The 19353-nt window shown below is 32.4% G+C and overlaps 1 protein-coding gene across 4 annotated transcripts; it reads right to left on the bottom strand.

Annotated features, from left to right (window-relative positions):
- Positions 1-391: 391 nt before the first annotated feature.
- LOC143256827 (docking protein 5-like) lies at positions 392-18664 on the bottom strand. Of its 4 annotated transcripts, none has more exons than XM_076514556.1 (7): positions 18525-18664; positions 16621-16728; positions 14704-14926; positions 11775-11894; positions 9717-9906; positions 3070-3217; positions 392-2500 (listed from the first exon to the last, which is right to left on the bottom strand). In XM_076514556.1, exons 2-7 carry the CDS (start codon positions 16684-16686, stop codon positions 2303-2305), a joined length of 945 nt encoding a protein of 314 aa, XP_076370671.1. In that variant the 5' UTR covers positions 16687-16728; positions 18525-18664; the 3' UTR covers positions 392-2302. The 4 variants fall into 4 exon arrangements, with proteins under 4 accessions (XP_076370671.1, XP_076370669.1, XP_076370670.1 ...); XM_076514554.1 differs by lacking the exon at positions 18525-18664 and adding an exon at positions 18084-18461; XM_076514555.1 differs by lacking the exon at positions 18525-18664 and adding an exon at positions 18090-18461.
- Between the last annotated feature and the right edge of the window lie 689 nt (positions 18665-19353).

Raw genomic sequence — 19353 nt, 5'->3', positions numbered from 1 at the left:
AGTTTTTATCCAATTCAACCTAGCTGTGAACTCACTGCTTATGCTACAATAATATCATGATGGAAAATCTATGATACTAAGAATCTGTGGGGATCATTTACTTGTACATACAAGTGCTATTAAGTATGAAGTTGCAATTCTTTATACACACATTTTACAAGACTTTCTTTTCAAGATAATCCAGGAATAAAGACTGTGTTGGAGTACATGTTTCAAGTAATAGAAGTATTTTATGATTATTTCTAAATGCAGTTTAACTCTTCTAAGATTTCCTTGATTCTTACATATTTCAATAATAAAATTTAGTATGCTTGTTTTTTGTTTTTTTTTAACCAACAAAAATTGTGAAAAGAAGTGAAAATAATTAACTTCAACACTGCTATCACGCAACTTTTTATTATTCAGCAATATTAAACTTGTATAATTTGTAATTATTTTGTACAAAAAATATATTAAGTTTATACACAAGTACAAGTCTGATTTATATGGGTCAATTCAGACTATAATTTTATACAAATTATATTGGGAAATGAACCAAAATTGGAACAATGTATGAAAGAGAATTTTGAGTTTTTTTTTTTATTGTATTGTTAAGTTTAGTTATTGATTAAGTAATAATATAAACTACAGTTAAGGAAACAAATAGTAAGTGTGATGATTTTAGAGTATGGTTAGATTTAAAAACAAAACAAAGTTACCATTCCTTGCCCTGACTACAATATAAACATTGATAAAGCAAGTTTCACTGTTTCGTTAAGATTTTGTTATCAAGAACAACCAAATTTTGTATCATAACTTTCTTTGTAATTAGCATTAAAAACAAAGATTCCATGATCTAATGCTACTTAAGATCAGAATTAGTGAAAATAATAAAAGATGTTAAAGCATTACCAAATGCAGTAACTGAAAACAAACAACATTCAGGCACCTGTGAACATAGAGTGAACATGTTTTAAAGAATTTAGTAGATTAAATAAACTTGTTTACACACTGTCACTGATATTAGAGTCATGTAACATTTCCATTACTTGCTGTTATTTTACAGAGATCTTAGTTGAAACCCATACTCTTTAGTAGATGATGGTAAACAATATATTATATTTCTCAGCATTTGTATCTCGTAGTGAATTAGTTTCTTCATATATCATATCTATAGGACTATACACATGGTTTAGATTAAATAAAAGCCAAATATTGTGTTAAAAATGTATTTATAGTTACAAAAAATAACCTTATATGTTGATCTAAAAGCAAGTTAAGAATGTAACTTGTTAATAAATGAAGTTAGAACTGCTACTGATGTCAGGGTTAAAATGGAATCTTGTGACTTTGAGGCACCAATTGATCCTCGGGTAGAGCCCTGGATTTTGGAAATTAGTGAACCTCATTTGAATTTGTAAGACACTAAAAAATGTCCTCCGTCCCACTTTAAGTGTTAAGTTAATCCCTTATCATGGAGAGTAAACGTGCTGCCAACTAGATGCATTTCCTCTGGTCAGTAGTTCAAAATTTGGGAGAGCTGTAGATAGTCTTAGTAACTTTGCCATAAATATAAAATATTTGCAACATTTTTATTTCAGAAAGATCTACATGACATGGCCTATATTAATGTTTATAAAATAAGCACATCTGAAATTTGTGGTTTGAATATTTTTCCCCATTTTCAAGGTACCAGGAATAAAAAGATGCATTTCATTGAAAAATGTTGGAATCTAGGCTACTTTTCTATAGCAAAGGCAGAATAACTGATTTTCAGAAAATGTAATTTCCATATATGGTAAATAAAATGACAATTCAATTGCCACAAGTAAAATATTCTTGTTTTACTCTGTTTACAATATTAAATAGCAACTTGCCATTAAAACAAATACTAAATTCAAAGCCTTTTTTTTCTTCTTAATTGTGACAGTACATATAAAACATGGGTCCTTTTCATGAAAGAAATTATATACTTCTTTAATACATTAATATTTTTCATTAACTCAAAAACACCATTTATTCAATTTTACATCTTCCCATACACTTATGAATAATTTGAAAGATACAAACATATACAAAATTGCCTGGATTTACAGAAAGTAGCCATTTCTAACTTGATATTCGAGTCCATGTAACTGCAGTAATATCAAGAATTAGAAATACAACTTTGAAACCTCACAAGGTTATCAAAGAACACCAGTCTAGTTAACCATTTGTTTTCACATACTGTTCAGTCTTATTAATCTTGTCAATCTATAGTGTAATATAACAAATGTGAGTGAAGATGACACTAAAAGGTGGTAGAAAAAGAAAGAACTCCAAACTAGATGTTCCTCCAGAGACTTTTATGACCATTTTTAGTTTCTTGTGCTTTTGCCAAAGGAACACATGCCACTGCAATGTCCTTATCCTCTGAAGATTCTGTTTGACTATTTACAGGAAGTGAGAACAAATCTTCACAAGAATTAACCATGGCAACTGTAGTATGAGACACCGTTGCATTTTTTATAGGTAATGGTTCCTGTGAATTACAATCATGAAAAACAAATTTGTAATTCAAAATAGGTTATCATTAAACATCTATATATTGTTGTCTGTATCATTTTAACTGACCCTGTGAGTTCAAAATTCTCTTTTTACCAATGATTATTAAAAATAAAGGTAAATATTTATATACTATATGACTTTTTTAATTATATGAAAATATTATGCAACATCAAATATTTCATAAGCTACTAGTCTTCAAAGTCAGGTTAATTAATGTTAAAATAATTCAAGATGTAATACCCCTATATTGACTTAGTAAGGGAAATGTTATATTCAATATTTAATCTTTCTACTAAAAAGTTGGTACACTTGTTTTCAGTTTCACAAGTACATTAATATTTAATCAATATATGTAGCTTTATATCTATGTATATGGATCTTTTACTACTGATTCCAAATTCATCCATGTAGGTAGTTTCAGAAAAGAATGGAAGATAAAATTTGCTTCAAATTCACAAAATTTTTTTGAGATGACAAAGAATTTTACTCTTCCAAAGTAGCAAAGATCTTATTAAACATGTTTTAAACAAAAGGAATACATACCCTGTCAGAAGCAGAAGACTTTTCTGTTTGTTTTTTCACTTTGTAATGAGCTCTAGCTATGGCTAAAGTTGCCTGATGAACTTTACAATAAATTTTCTCTCCTTCCAGGGTATAAAAACCAAACAACCCCTCCCCTGTACTGCAGTGCCTGAGAATTGGTAAATCAGTATAAGGTATACACAGTTTTCTTAAATTTAATATTATATTGAACTTTATATCATCATCATCAGAAAGTGAAAAAAATATATATTCTGGTAACTTTTGCAGAGTCAAAATTCCAAAACATACTTGCCTCTCCTTACACTACAGCTATTACTCAACTGCTAGGGATTTCTTCCTTTGCCCATTTAAGCAGTGACCTGATTTTTTATCACTTGCTCCAGTCTTTTATTTTCCACTTAATTACCCTTGGTCATGTCTGTCTTGTGACACTTTCTGCCTATGTCAATGCAACTTCTGTCCTGGCACTGTTTTATGCATAAGTACTTCATTCAAATAATATATAACTTTTTCTTGACAAAGCAATGATTAACAGGTTTCTCTTAAATATTTTTTCTTTCAGTTAACAAGCCAGTATATTTGGCATGAATTCCCAGATTACCATTTGTGGCATAAAAGGCAAGTTAGATCTATCCTATCCTACCTCCGATATCTAGCATTACTCAGCATTCTTGGGGAAGGATCATTCTCAGTTGAGGCTGTCTTGTGACCTTATTCTTTGTGAGATTGATAAATATCTTTGGTTCCAAGGTTGCTCTTGCAGGCAAACCTGGATATTCACAAGATAATTTAGATTCTGTTTTTCCAATGCTTTCCTTTATTTTGTTAGTATCTCATGAGGCCAATTTAGATCAGCTGCCTCTGGCTCCCTTTCTTCAGTTGGTAAAATCAAGTACACGATGTTTTGGGTCTTTCCCCAGCTGGTTTTGAGTCTGTGCCTTAGAAGAAAGGTCTGAGAGGGAAGAATTAGTTTTCCCAAGATCCCCTAATGCTGTAGCTCATGCAGGGAGCTTACTACTAAGTTACATGAAGGGACAGTTATGCCTTATTCATAACATTTGTCAGAACAACATGCTTTACCCTACCACCACTAGATTGATGCATATTTGGCCTCTCAAAGATTAGACTCACTCTTGGAATGTGGAATTCCAGAATGGAGTCTGCAGTCAACCTGAATAGATCACAATTTTCTAGGATTCATTTGGTTCTAGCTACTCTGCTAAGATATTTATTATCCCTCCACCTTTTTTTGCAAGCTTCTCAGCAAATACTACATCAATTTCATGATGAGTAGGGACCATTGTTAGCATCTACTTTGGTTTGATTGTCAGCTTCTGCACTTTCCCTTGTTTCTTGGCTGGTATATGTTGTTGGGATTTTTTGGTTTGAAATTCACTGTTGGAGTGTGTTCATATACTGACTGCTGCTTTCCAGGAGTTAAGTGAGGGCTCTTCTTTCTTCGACTTTTGATATTTGTAGCCATTTCAAAGCCTTTGATGTTACCCATCTCTATTCATCCCTGTCAATGTTGGCTTTTCATCTTTTCTTAACTCCTACAAGGGGTTACAGTTCTGCTCCTATTTGAGTGTTCCAAACTGCTGACATCAGCCTCTTGGGTCCATTGTTACCCAGAATAGATTCCATCCATATCCATAAGGTTCCTCTGCTTGGTTGGAATGCTATCAGCAGAGAAGATAACTACTGTATGCCTTTGGGGTCTGTGGAAGTTCAGCTCCAATAATTTCTGGACATGTAAAAACTTTTACCTTGGATACACAAATACTATGGGTCCTTTCATTAGGATCAGTCAGATTTGATGGTCAAGAGAACAGTGGAGAGAATCATCCTAGTTCTATGTGCCAAAAAAAATAGAAGATTGGTGTCTGGTCATGAATCTTGCTTATCTAAATCAATTCTGAGATTCTTATGGTTTAGAATGGAAGCATACTTTACTCTGTATTGAAATTTGCCAGGATCATGAATGACAAACTCCCATGTTGCTGATGCCTGTCTGCACATTCCTAAAGCAAAGTCATTCCACCACTGTTTGCATTTTGTACACAAGGATCAGGTGCTGCAGTTTAGGATTCTGCCTTTTGGACTACCATTGGCACCATGTGTTCTGTCAAATCGTACAAGCGTTTTCTCATTATCTCTATTCCCTAGGCCTATGCACACACTATCACACAGAGAACTGGTTACTGGTTACACCCGAATATACTTTCAGAAGCAACAGTGGCAGGCTTTAATACAAGAGATGAGAAACCTATCCTCCCTCCAGCACAGTGTATCATCAAATATTTAACAAATATTTCAGTATGGCTCAGCTGACTCCCATCTGGCTCCAAGTTATAGAACAGGCAGTTTGACTATGTCTTTTTCTCTTCTAAAGATGTAGGCATTATTCAAATCCCTCTATTGCTGAGGTGGTGGTAGAGGAACAGTTATTTTAGTATTGTTCCAATCTACCCACAACTCAAGATCAAAGATTATGATCCTAAATAATGAGACTTTGGAACCTAGTGGATTGCTATTCATGATCCATTGGTTGCATAGATCTATTTTTTATGGATGCCTCACTTCAGGGATGGGGAACATATCTCAATGGTCAGGAATTTCAGGGCCTATGGACAGACAATGAGGCTTCTCCACACACCAATGTGTTTTGAACAACTTACTGTTCAAAGGGCAATGTCTCAAGGTGTGAACTTATTGAGATGGAAAATAGTCATGCTTCACATTGACAATTCCATGGTAGTGTCTTACATTTCCTGTCAAGGAGTACTCGGTGCAGATTTCTTTGTTTTCAAACTTTGGATTTTTTTTCACTGGACTCATTCCCAGCATATCATCCCTTAAATTTGCCATGTTCCTAGGGCAATAAGTTTGGTAGCACATATTGTCTTGACCCAACTGGATTCTCACATCAGCATGGATGCTGCATCATGAAGTTTTCTGTTGGATTTGCTCTCTACTTGGTACACCAATGATTAATGCATTTGCCACTCATTGGATCACTACTACAGGCAGTTTGGTCTTTGATAACTCACACTCAGGCTTTAGTAACAGATGTTTGCAGTTAAGACAGGGCAAGATTACATTTCTCTGCCTTCCCATTGATTCATATTTTACCCAGAATACTCGCTACGATTCATTACACCCTTTATTAGGTTCTGTCGGTAGCACTAAACTGGCTCACATCTTACCACCTCTCACAGTTTCTTACTGACCATCTGTATTGAGACAGCCACAATTCAACACCATACATCCAACCATCCTGAAGCTCAAGTTTCATGCATAGGGATTATGCAATCCTTCACATGGTACTGGCACAGCCTTTGCATGATTCTATGATGGATTTTATCAACAGAAATAAATACACATATAGACAATGGCATATTGCAAGAATGTTAAACTTACTTTGTTCAGCAATGCCAACCATAACTATTTTTTCACCTAGCTCTTTAACAAGGGTTTTTCATCTCATTATCCCACAATCACCTTATATAAGGCAGCACTATGAATTACCCTAAGATACTTGAATAGACAAAAAAATTACTTGAGTCTCCAGCCTCCTCCTAAAATTATTTTGTGTCCTTCATCTTGAATGATCATTTCAGTTACATGACTGGGATATTAAGGTGGTATTATATGCTCTTTCTCAATATCAGTTTAAGCCTATCATGTACCATGTGTCATATTTCCCTAAAAGCATATATGTATTTTTTGCAACTGACCTGAGATGTAGACATTGCCAGTCAGGGTTGTTTGTACTGCTTGTGCATAGAAGATGTTTTATCATTCTATTTATGTCCTCCTGTACCCAGACAGATTCTTTTTACCCAAGAAACTGGCAGCCAAGGAAGGGGATAATTTTTTGACTGATTAATCTTATGAGTATTTTTTCCTCTATGACTGATCAATTGTTATGTCCAGTGAGGATCTTGAAATGTTATGCTGCCCACAATAATGCTTTTAAAGGCATTATACATCAACCTTTTATTCACTGGGATCCTTCAATTTCCTAGGATTTATTCTCAGTTACTTTGTCTAAATGGGACACAAAGTAATCCATAAAGCTTACTCTGGACTCTCTTTGGAAGTGAAGAGACTTCTGTAAATCACATCTCATCAGATTTGTCATACTTCTATGTCCACATGGCCCAGTTGAATTGCTCACTGTAGGACATTGCATGGGCTAGTATGTGGACCTCCCCAAGACTTTTATCTAACATTATTAACATGATATGGCAGAATCTTCTGAGGGTTTTCACCTATTCTCAGTAGCTATCTTACTACATCTACTAGATTATAAGGAGGTATGATTTGCCTCATTACTAATACTGTCTCTTATTTACTTTGCAGGGTTTCTTACCTCTTTTTCACAGAATCCCAGTCTGTGAAGAGTATTGCCCAGGTAAGTGTGCTTTTATCAAATCAATTCCACACTAGCATCCATTAACATAATTTATCTTGGTTGTAGCAGATTCTGTAAAAATGATTTGTTCCAAAAAACACCTAGAGGTAGGCTGGGTTATATTACTGTACTATGTTGGACCACTGCTCATGGACTATCATGAGTAAAGCATAAGGGGATCTTGTTAATCACTAAATTGAATAAAGCTGGGTTGGTTTGTTTTTAAAATAATTTAGGAAAGTTGGTTCACCTATGGCACTGTTTCCAGAGCATTGTTCCTGAGGTCTCCCCAATATATATTACCTCTCCCTCCCCCATAATCTACTATTGGCACTAGGAAGTCCTTACCACACCCAGATTCTAGTCACTGGGATGACTAACAGAATTTATTCCTCCAGTGTTTGACTGAGCTTCCTCTACTTTTGAACAAGGGGATGAAGTTGCAGGCCTTCCTGCCTGGGACTCTGGATGTTTTTTTTTCCCCCAGGTGTTTGCATGAGAGAAATAGCCTAAGAGGAGCCTACTCATAATGCTGGATCAGATTTAACACTTTGCTATCCAGCAAGTTGAGAGTAGCCCTTCCTTTTGATCAATATTGGTTCAGTATCTTGTTCATAAAAAAAGGTCCATTGTCTTCTCATAATTTCATATGCAGAGTGATCCCATCCTGGGTCCTTGGTTAAGTACAGTTTGTTCCACATCCTCGCCATAATTCTGGGGACAAGTGGAATTTACATTGCCCACACGAGTGTTCACAATTCCAGATAGGATGAGTTCTGTTTCCCCAAGTTAGGTATGGCATACAGGATCCCATGAGAGTTTGGACTGTTGCCTTTCAGATGTCAGCAGGTTAAGGAAAGGATTTGTTCACTTTGATATTGTTTACCTTTTCATTTTGATTCCTGTAGCTCTGAATGCATCAGTCTTTACCTAAAGGGTCATATCCACTCACAAATATACATGCCCTAGTCACTAACATTGGATTTAAGGACCACAGCCCTACAATTTCAACTCCCAGCAGTAGACCCTTAGCTACCTGGTTGGCCATGGTCAGTAGTGATGACAGATTATGTGAAATTCCACCTGCAGTGCATGAATTAGGTTCTGGATGAAAGGAATACCTGTTCTTGATATAGTGCATATTCCCCAATAGGGTGCTAATCTTTTTATAGTATGCCCACAATCTATGCAAATGCAATCTGTACTAGTCCTTCCACTTTATCAACCTAGGATTTTAGCTGTAGCATGTAAGTATGCTTCAGAAGGTAAAAATTTTATTAAATTGAAATTTTTTTTCAGCAATAATTACTTCTCACACTCTCCTGCCCTTCCTCCCCACTAAGATCCGTTGTTAGAGACTGCATGTTGGGTCAGTCTTGAAAAAGTAATAATATTAGACTGCATGTTGGGTCAGTCTTGAAAAAGTAATAATATTATCTGAAAGTAATAATTATAAACAGTACAAGGGTAGAGGGAATACTGACAGAGGTGGAGAGTGTTACAAGACAGATCACTAAAAATAATTAAATGTGGAATAAATTACAGGTATAAGTGAGAAAAAAAAAATCAGCCCAATGTTTAGAGGAGCAAAGGAAGGAACCCCTAACAGTTGAGTAACAGCTGTAGTGTGAGAGGAGGTATTATTAGAAATACATTTTCGATTTAAGAAAATGTTAACTTTCCTTATAACATATTTTTTAACAAACTAATTCATGAAATTCCAAAAAATGAGCATCAGAAAAATCCAATTAGCTTGAATGTTTTGAAAGTGGGCTTTCATCCATCAGGATAAAGTAACAGATACTGAGTTTCTTTTCTGATGCTAAACTTGATATTTCTAGTACAACTTTAAAGTTCATTTAATTAAAGCTTTTAATATAAGCATTTCTGCTATTTTCTGTAGTTTTCAAAGCACATTGCTAATCCAGCAAGATTGGTTCCTAACTAGTAGTTGTCAAATTTAATTTTTTAATACTTCTGTGTATATTTCTGGCTACATTGCTTATTCGAAGTTACAATACTGTTGGAATTCAATTGATTTCAAGCCACTACAATTAGATGTGCACCATTTAAATTATGAAATATTGCTACAGTTTCATGGTAAGTATTATGTTAAGAATCAATCATTTGTGTAACAACAGAGTGACCAAAATAAATCTAACCATAGGTATTTTAAAATGACAAAGTGTTTTTAAGATTAACAACCTTTTGGTTTTATACAGCCACTTACCTTCCAGCTTCAAAGGTAAATTTTGTAGGGTCACTTCCATATCGCCTAAGAGCAGTTAGAGGCCACATTACAAGTTTAATACGAGGATTGGTTGCATCCCACAAGTAGATATTCTCGTGAGTTACTTGAAGTAAGCATTCGCCAAACACATCAAGCTTAGGATTAGGCATGAGGTATACATGGAACTGTTCTGTATCAGACAGAGGGAGATTTGTTACACTTTTAAAATACGTACAGATTTTAAGCACTTTTAAAATTAAATCAAACTGAGTAACTAAACGACAGAAAAAATTTCTTTAAACAATAATTTGGTAAATCGTTCAAAACACACATTTCAAAAGCAAAGAGTTGAGGGTATCAGCAATAATACAAACCCAGAATTTTCATGGAAATATAATAAAGTGTTTTGTGTTTTAGGTATGTGTCTGTGCTAGCATTCTCTCACATACCTAATTTTAAATTAAACAGCTGTTGTTTTTTCTTCTAATTTTCTTCAGTTTACCATGCATCACTGGAATTATTGTTTTCATAGCTCTCCTGTTGCATTTGACATCAGTGGACAAATATTTTAAAAAAAATCTTATTCAACACTCACAGAATACTAAACAAGATAATGTATTCATTAAGTCAAATAGAATGCAGGCTACTCATTGAATATATTTTTATTTTCTTAATTTGTATAATTCATTTTTGTAATGGTAATATGTAATTATGCTACTAAAATGGAGCTACAGAGAGAATGGCTATCATAGGGACAGAATGATAGATAAGTACATTTAAGGTGCAACATTGAAAACCAATTACACTATATGCCTAAAGTTTGTGATGTATTTGAATTTGTTTATAAATTTTAAATTTCATTTTTCTCAAGAGACTAAAAACTGGAACTTAAAAAGATAAAGTAACACCTTATAATAATATTTATAAATAATATTTCAACACAAAATATCTGGTGCATGATAATGAATATAATTAGAAAATAAAGATTATATAACAAGCTTCATCATAAATCTGTTACAAAATTTAAAAAAATAATACAGAAAGCACAAATACAAAGTACTGATAACAATACATAATGGTATAAAATTATATTTCCTAATTTATTAACTGAATAACTTAAGAAATACAACTACTGTTTTTATAGTCATATTTTTTCACTTCAGTAAGTAGTGTTGACCTGTAAAACGTTAACTATGCAATAAAAGGTTCAATACATCATTTTGTTTGCAGAGACCAAGTCAGTAACTGTCATGGAGCATAACTAAAACACCAGTACAGGTAAGAACTACCACTGAAACTATCCAAAATTGGATGGAAAAGTTCTTGGAAACAGGCAGTGTTACTGGAAGGCCTGCTGTCAGGGATGAGCATATTGACTAAGTGCATGAATTGTTTCAATGTAGCCCACAAACTTCAGCTGGTACAGGCACTGCAACCAAACAGCAGCACAAGATGTTTGCACTGAAATTCTTTGATCACATAGATGATGACAACACATTCCCACTGTATATACCATAATTTCAACCAAATGAGCAAAAATGTGCACACTAATAAGACAAAACAGCATAATATTTAAAGCCTTCCACCACTGTGCTGGTCCTTTATCAACTGCCTACTTGATGCACTATAAGGAGTTTGTTCCCTTCCAAGATGTTCAGATAACTTCAGCTTAAAAAGATATTTTGTGATTGATCAGCTGGCTTTAAAATCAGCCAATTAAAAGGAGCATCATATATCAATTTTGGTTGGGATCAAACCAAACCTGTACTAATATGTTGTCTCTGAACACCATTTTTCCACAAAATTTGAACAAATTTCTCACTTATTAAATAAAGTATTAAAACAAGAATAAGGTAAAACATTTTTTTAAGATATTTCCCTCAGCAAAGGAGACTAAACTACTTACAGTTTGAGGTTTTAACTAACATGGGTTTAACAAATGTGTGATGTGTGTTTCCTTTAGTAAAGCTTTATTATACTAAAAATATTTGAAAATACACTAATGCTTTTGCAAATCATTTTATTATCAACTAGTTGTGTAACATCTGATAAATTTACCTTGAAGTTCTTTCTGTATTCCTGGACTAAGAACATCAGGTTCACTAGTGACAAGGCCTGTTTGATGTGAGATACATTCTTGATCTATTAGTTTCACCCATGTGTCTGCTTCCAGATCTGCTAGGTGTCAGCAGAAAAAATATCAGTCAGCACATTTTTCATTTCAATCATTGAAAACAATATTGTAAAATACAATAATGAATTTAGGTCTTTAACTTGGGAATAAATACAATTTGAATGCAGTATTCTAAGTCTAGGAGGAGATGCTCAAAGACCTCATCTTTCAAGATTTGTTCAACATTCTTTAAGGAAATGGTCTCACTTTTCTGCAAGGGAAAACATTCCTAAACATTACCATGTATTATCAGTCTCTTCTGTGACATCTTACTTTAAAGTACCATGCATTTTCAGCCAAGAGGTGTTGAAGTAAAATCAGAATTATCACGAGTTTTTTTTATTAACTATAGAAGCATATTTAAATATCTCATTAATTTCAAATTTTGAACAATGTATTTTCCACAATTTTTTCAATACTTGACAGAAGTTCAAAATACAGGTGGTTTGGAAAGTCACTGTGCAGTTTCGTAATCATATATGTATATAAGTGCACAGTGACTTTCCAAACACCCTGTATTATATGCTAAGTATGTTTTCACCTTGCAACTTTATTTGCATACATAGGAGGCCTTTTTAATTAAGGAAAGTTGCACAATTTGTTTTTGAATTTCGTGCAGAGCTACACGAGGGCTATTTGCACTAGATGTCCCTAATTTAGCAGGAACAGCTAAAGAAGGAAGGCAGCTAGTCATCACCACCCACTGCAAACTCTTGGGCTACTCTTTTACCAATGAATAGTGGAATTGACTGTCACGTTATAACACCCTCATGGCTGAAAGGGCAAGCATGTTTGGTGCGACAGGGATTCGAAACTGTGAGCCTCAGATTATGAGTCAAACGGCTTAACCTACCAAGCCATGCCAGGTGTAAGTTGTATAAATTCTGTAACTTGTGCAGCACTGGTCAGTAAAAAAATCTGTAATAAAAAATAAAAGTTTAAACTAACTTTACTTCACTCCATAGTTTATAATTTTCATATTCATAGTCAACAGATTTGCTATATTGTCTATATCCCAAATAAGAGTAACCAGATACAGATGTAAGCAACACACCAACTAATTTAACCAGAAATCTAATGACAGTCTGAATTAACACTATCCTAAATATTACTTCAAAATAATCCACTACCTAATAAATTACGAGCTGGCTAAAAACAAAGTAATCACAGAGTAGTTTTGTTGTACTGAGAATTCCCCTTCATTACCTGTTCAAGATAAAATCTAACATTAAAATTTCGTTGCCACGAAGTACTGAATTCTATATTGTATTACATGTTATTCTTAATTTTGTATCATCACAGCTAAAAAGATGTCTTTTTGATTTAGAATTAGTGTTTCTATGAACATGCAAGCAGAAATGGCTGTAAAAAAACATTAGTTTCATCAGATTTATTATATATTCTAGGTACATTCCTACTTTTGATTACAGTCAAGAGTTATACAGCTTTCTGAAAGAAGTTTTCACTGAATTAAAGGAATACTTCATGGCAGAATATATACATAATCCTTAACATTTGTAAACATAAGAATTTTATTCCAATTTACACACAGTGTGTTTGATATATGCAACTGTTAAGTAGTAGTTTGCTTCTTGCAATAATTGTTTAAAAATGTACATTTATAAACTTACAAGGTTTAATGAATTTTATGAAATTTTCAAAACTTTGTGGATGTTTCCTTATGAATGATACATTCCAAAGTAGCTGACTGAATATCACGAAATAAAATTACTCCTACACAAAATAATGAAAATCAGTGATAATGTTTGTGGCTTTTCTAATACCAGTATGATTCAAATGGTCACAGAAAAAAAAGTGTTCCTACAGTTTGTGTTTACATCATATCTTAAAATGTTTACAGGTCAACTCTCCCAAGAAAGAAATTGGATCTTTTCTAAAAAAAAAAAAAAAAAGTGTTAAACAAAGTCTTAAAACCCAAATTACTCCTCCTAAACTAACAAGGGCAAAAATTTATATTCCCCCCCTTAACATAATTTGGAAACATTATGAGAAATTGATAAAAACAGGTTTGTTTACTTATTTATTTGTTGAATTCATGCAAAACTACTTGAAGATTATCTGCATCTAGGTTAGAAGTAATAGACTAGAAGGAAGGTAGCTAGTCAACACCACCCACCAACAATTCTTGGATTACTCTTTGCAAGGTCATGGTTAATTCCACTATTTGTTGGTAACGTCCCCATAGCTGATAGGGTAAGCATGTTTGAAGACAGAATTCAAAGCCACAATCCAGAAATTCCAAGAACAGTGCCTGAATCATCATGCCAGGCCATACCTTAGTTGGACAAACAGATACCATACTGCAGCATAGCACTATATTTCAGTGTTTGTTAAAAAAAAAAAGTTTATTTAACCCACCTAAAAATGCCTTTCAAGTACCTTAACTTAAATTCTCAAATTAATTGTGATATTCAAATAATTACTAAACAACTTTCCTTGAAACCCATCTCTGATGTAAGTGCAAAAAACAACTGAAATCTTGAATAAAACCCATAATTGATAATTACCTTGATTCATGATAAACAGTAAACCTTTTCTGAATGTGCATTATTAAATGTTGCATTCTAGATCATGTGGAAATATTCCAAGGCCACAGACATAATAATGCAATCTGTTAAAATATGATACTTTTAAATTTCAGTTATGACAACATAACTGTTAGCCAATAACACATGAAACATATTAAAATTAAATAAATATTACTGGAAAAAATATTTTGGGAATACATACATTTTTTTTTTTATAAATATGAAAAATGCTATGATAAAAAAAATTCCTTAATATTTCACTCACCAGAATCACAAGACAAACATTTTGTTGCAGAGTCCTGAAAAGAGATTGAAAATGCATGTTTTCTAATACTTGTGGCAACCCGACAGACTTTAGTAACAGTGTTTAATGCTGTCATTTTAAATATACCACCACAAGATGCTGTTTTTTCATCCAAATATTTTTCTAGACGACATGGACCTTTACTGGAAGTTTGGCGTAACACAATCCATCGTCGTTGCCATATCTAATGGATGATAATTGTCAGTCTAATTTTCAAATATATTTTTAACTTTCAACAGAAACAGCAAAGAATGACTTTAATTTCTGTAAAAAAATTTAGAATAATGTCAATTCACAGCTTATATACAGGGTGTTCAGAAAGTCACTGTGCAGTTTTGTAATCATATTTTATTCAGTCTATTTCAAGCCAGCAACTGATAGCTGTGTTTAGAAACAAAATATGAAGAATCCAGGCCTGTATTGATGCCAACGGGGGGTCACTGTCAACATTGTTTATAATTGTCATTCATATTTATCTCCTGTATTCTATATTAAAACATGTCTGTTAATAAATATATAAGTGCACAGTGACTTTCCAAACACCCTGCAGTATAATACATTGCTCAAAATATTTAGAGGATAATCAGTCTCCTATATTCTAACTATTATTAACAGTAACTTCTGAATAAAATTAAAGAAAGAGTGTGTATGTTATGACAACTGCACTATATCTGTTATATCCAGTAGCAATGAGTTCTTTCCCAAGAATTGGGGCTCTTCAGGATAGATGGGATATGAAAGATGCTGTGGTGGTTGATATGATCTTTTATTAAGAAATTACTATGATAAGGTGCAATTACCTTACCATTATCAAGTAATGTCAATGGCATAACCAAGTTTATTTCTATGTAAAACAAATGTCATATAATCAGTCATAATTTTATATATAAATGTGTACATCTTCAAAACGTTCACTAGCAGCACAGATTTAGTAGTCCAATAAATTATCAAGTATTCATTAATGAGATATAAGACTGTCATATAATGTCATCAATTTTACATTTCATAACTTAATATCTCATTTCAGTTAGTTCCTTGCTATCACTTGAAACACTTAAAACTGAGCTATTTTAATAAATCATCGAGCCATAAATAGAACCTACAATAAAACATAATTAATTTTACTCTGGCAAACAAAATATTGCATATGAACATGCTTCCTCATAATCATGAAATTTAGTACTTGGTGATAAAGTGCAATTTAATTTTTCTTGAATATAGACACTGAACATCTTAACCTATGTTCATATATTTCTTAAATAGAAAAAAATGTATTAAAATTTGGTAGTAAGCGCTAGATGCATTTTAAATGCCCATGGTAAACATCTGCAAGTGAATTGACTGTTTTAAGTTTCTTCATATTTCTACACATGTACCTGACATACTTTTACTTCAAAAAGAATCATCTGTTTTCTACATTTTTATACAGAAGTCATTATCAAGTAAATTTTTTCTTTTTTTGAGAAGCACAAACTAATTCTAGTTTATTCACTAGACCCAAAATTTAACATAATGGGAAATTTAAAGTACTTGTTATTGCTTGTTATATAAAGTACTCCATTATTATGGGAATACAGTGAGTTACCCTAATAACTCAACCTAGCAAAAGCTAACATTTTAATTTGATAGCCATTAATTTTTTGTTATCTTGTTATACTTTGGATAAAATCTCGGAAATGGAATGAGTTAGAAATACTTTACTACAATTGTTTACTATAATAATAAAGAAGGAAGAAATTGTGTGTGTCAGTTGTTATATGGCTTAGATTTTTTTGACAGTTGGATCTGTTTTTAGGAATAAAAGCATAATTGTTAATCTTGTTATGCTAAGTAATATACCTTTTTTAATTAAAATTATAAGCATGTAAGCATACTTACTCCTATTTTGTGACTGCATATCCTGACATATCCTTGCTTAACAATATCTCTTGTATCTGTAGCCATTTTCTTTCTGTTAGTAAAGCAGAATATGCATAATATTTTCACCTGTATAGATAAAAAAAAATATATATATATTCATATTAGTCACAAATTATTATTTTAATATAAGATCTGTGAACTTCACAAGGTATTTGTTTGTATGGATTTTAAATTCTATCAACACACTTTGAGAGTGCCTGTATGAAAAAAAAATTAGTCCTAAAAACAGTAACATTTGACCCACTGACATCCCTCTTAATTGTAAAAATAAACAAATCAACTTAAATCAAAAATAAATGTAATGTTAAGCTCTTCTCATCCATAAACCTATCAAACAAAATTCTAAAGAAATTAAAACTACCATCATCACATAAACCATTTCACTTGTTTATAAAAATCAAAGAACATGTCTTCCAAAACTTAAACCTACTACCCTTAATATTTAAGTTTGGATTTCAAACAATAACATTCCTCCATTCAAACAAAGTACACAAAAAATACCATCCAAAGTACTAAGAACTGTAAACATGTAAATATGGTCTTATTTAATTCTTCTAAGTTCTAAAGAAGAAAAAACATGAAGTGTTTCTTAAAAGGCTTTACTAATTTAACTCAGATATTCCAGTAACAAATATTAATTATAATTTTTACTACCACTAGACACTTAAAGCTATTTTAACCATTTATCTATTACTAATTAAACCAATACTCCTTTCATTGCAATTACAGGAAGTTCTTTCCAAATTTCCATACCCAAAATATATGACTAAACTTCACAACATCAAAAACTTATCTACAAAGTATACAATTTGATGTTGCCAGTATTCTGAAGCAAATTTTTCTAAAAAGTAACTTACACAATAATTTCTATATGTAATAATAATTTCTAAGTGATTAACAATTGAACAGAGCTTTTCAAAACACATACAAGTTTGTGTTAAATTTTTCCAGCAAACCACAAATAAACAATGATGAGGTGTTAAAAGTAACACGTTGGCTGTTCTAGCCAACTAGAAGTAAAATTTAAATTCAAAGCAACATACACAAAAAAATTAAGTACAACTCAAGTCATGATTGTGATTAATTAGTGAACTTTTATGTTTTGAAAATTTGTTAGTAGCTGGTTGTCCCATTACTTTTTTATATATAAAAATAACTAAAATGACATGCTGCCATAATCATATGTTCTCCTTTACAGTTGTTTACTTTCAAGACAATAATTTAAAAAATTGTTAGTAAATAAAATGATTAGTCTAGAATCTAACATCAATTCATGAAGTATATAATTTGATTATTTCCCAATCATTAGGCATAAAATTATTAATAAAGAAAGATAGAAACAGCCAAAATATTTATTATAAATAACTGAAAGGGTAAAAGTAAATTAATGCTTCAATAAATATCACTAAATGTGAAATTACACGAACTTCTTCACATCTTCTCCTTTACTTCAGTTTCACATGAGGGGAATATATAAAATGCGTAATAGTTTTCCTGACAAATTTTGTTTCCACCATGTGCAGATGATTAGGCTAAGGAGAATTTGAAATGTATTAGTCACAAATCAATTTATTTTTCTGCAAGAAAAGTCTTTAAAAGTGGGATCACATAACAGGAATCTCTCTCTAACTGTAGAACTACATTCAATTGGTGAGCGATGGTAGTTTTAGGTTTAAATGACTGATAAATTACAAAGTTAAATCTATGAGCAAAAATTAGGGGTCTGTTTATAAAACCAGATGACTGAGAACATAGATGCGTGTAAAGCTTACAGAATGGGTAAATAAGATCACCATTTTATTTCAAATCCTGACACATACTTTGCACTTCTTAGTATATGCTTCATTATAATAAAAGCTTACGTTTATGATCTGTGGTGGAAGTTATATAATACAAAATAACTATTTTTAATTGCCTGCCATAAATGAATTTACTGTAGAATTGTAAAGATCATATCAGTTTCTACAACTGTCTTTGCTAATATACAGAAGTGGTTTTCAGTTCAGTGATGAGTTTTGTATTTGTATTTTTAGAATGGATGGTAAACAAAATTGGCCGCTGAAATATTATCACAGAAAAAGGGCAGCAGCAGGAAAAATTTTCCTACAATTTGTTTGATTTTTGCCTTTATATTCTACATACAATATATCTGGTATATGAAAACACATGTGGAAACAGTAGTCATCTTCATCAAGGTGGAAAAACATGATAGAATGTAGAGCGAGTGCTATGTTTATGGCACAATATTTTTCAGTAGTTATATTTACAAGAATTGTATAAATTTTTTTTTAATATTTCCCATTTGAAAAATGAATACTTAAAAAAGACTGACTCAAGTATCTTAGTAGCATAAGGAATTAGTAAAGTATTGTTAAAGTCAATCAAATTGTTTACATGAGTAGTGAACAACAAGGTCTTCAAAATAGATCCTTGAAAACCTCACCAGCCACATTCTACAGTCCCAGTGGGAAAAGTAGTCGCTTATAAGCATCCCTTACTCTCCATCACTAAGCCAATTTTCTATCTATTCGTAGCTTTCCTACCAGTTTAAAGGTGAATTTTCAACAAATTTAATAATTGCCTTAGAAACTGTACTTTGGTTAGGTATAATTCCTGTGTGGCTGCCATATTTTTAAACACTTTAGTTTTTGAGTAAAAAGTGAAACAAAATATGCGGGTCCTCGAACTCAA

The sequence above is a fragment of the Tachypleus tridentatus genome, chromosome 7 (assembly GCF_004210375.1).
Source record: "Tachypleus tridentatus isolate NWPU-2018 chromosome 7, ASM421037v1, whole genome shotgun sequence".
Classification (NCBI taxonomy): domain Eukaryota; kingdom Metazoa; phylum Arthropoda; class Merostomata; order Xiphosura; family Limulidae; genus Tachypleus; species Tachypleus tridentatus.
The sequence above is the reverse complement of the archived record's forward strand: the minus strand, read 5'-3'. Positions and strand labels throughout refer to the sequence as shown.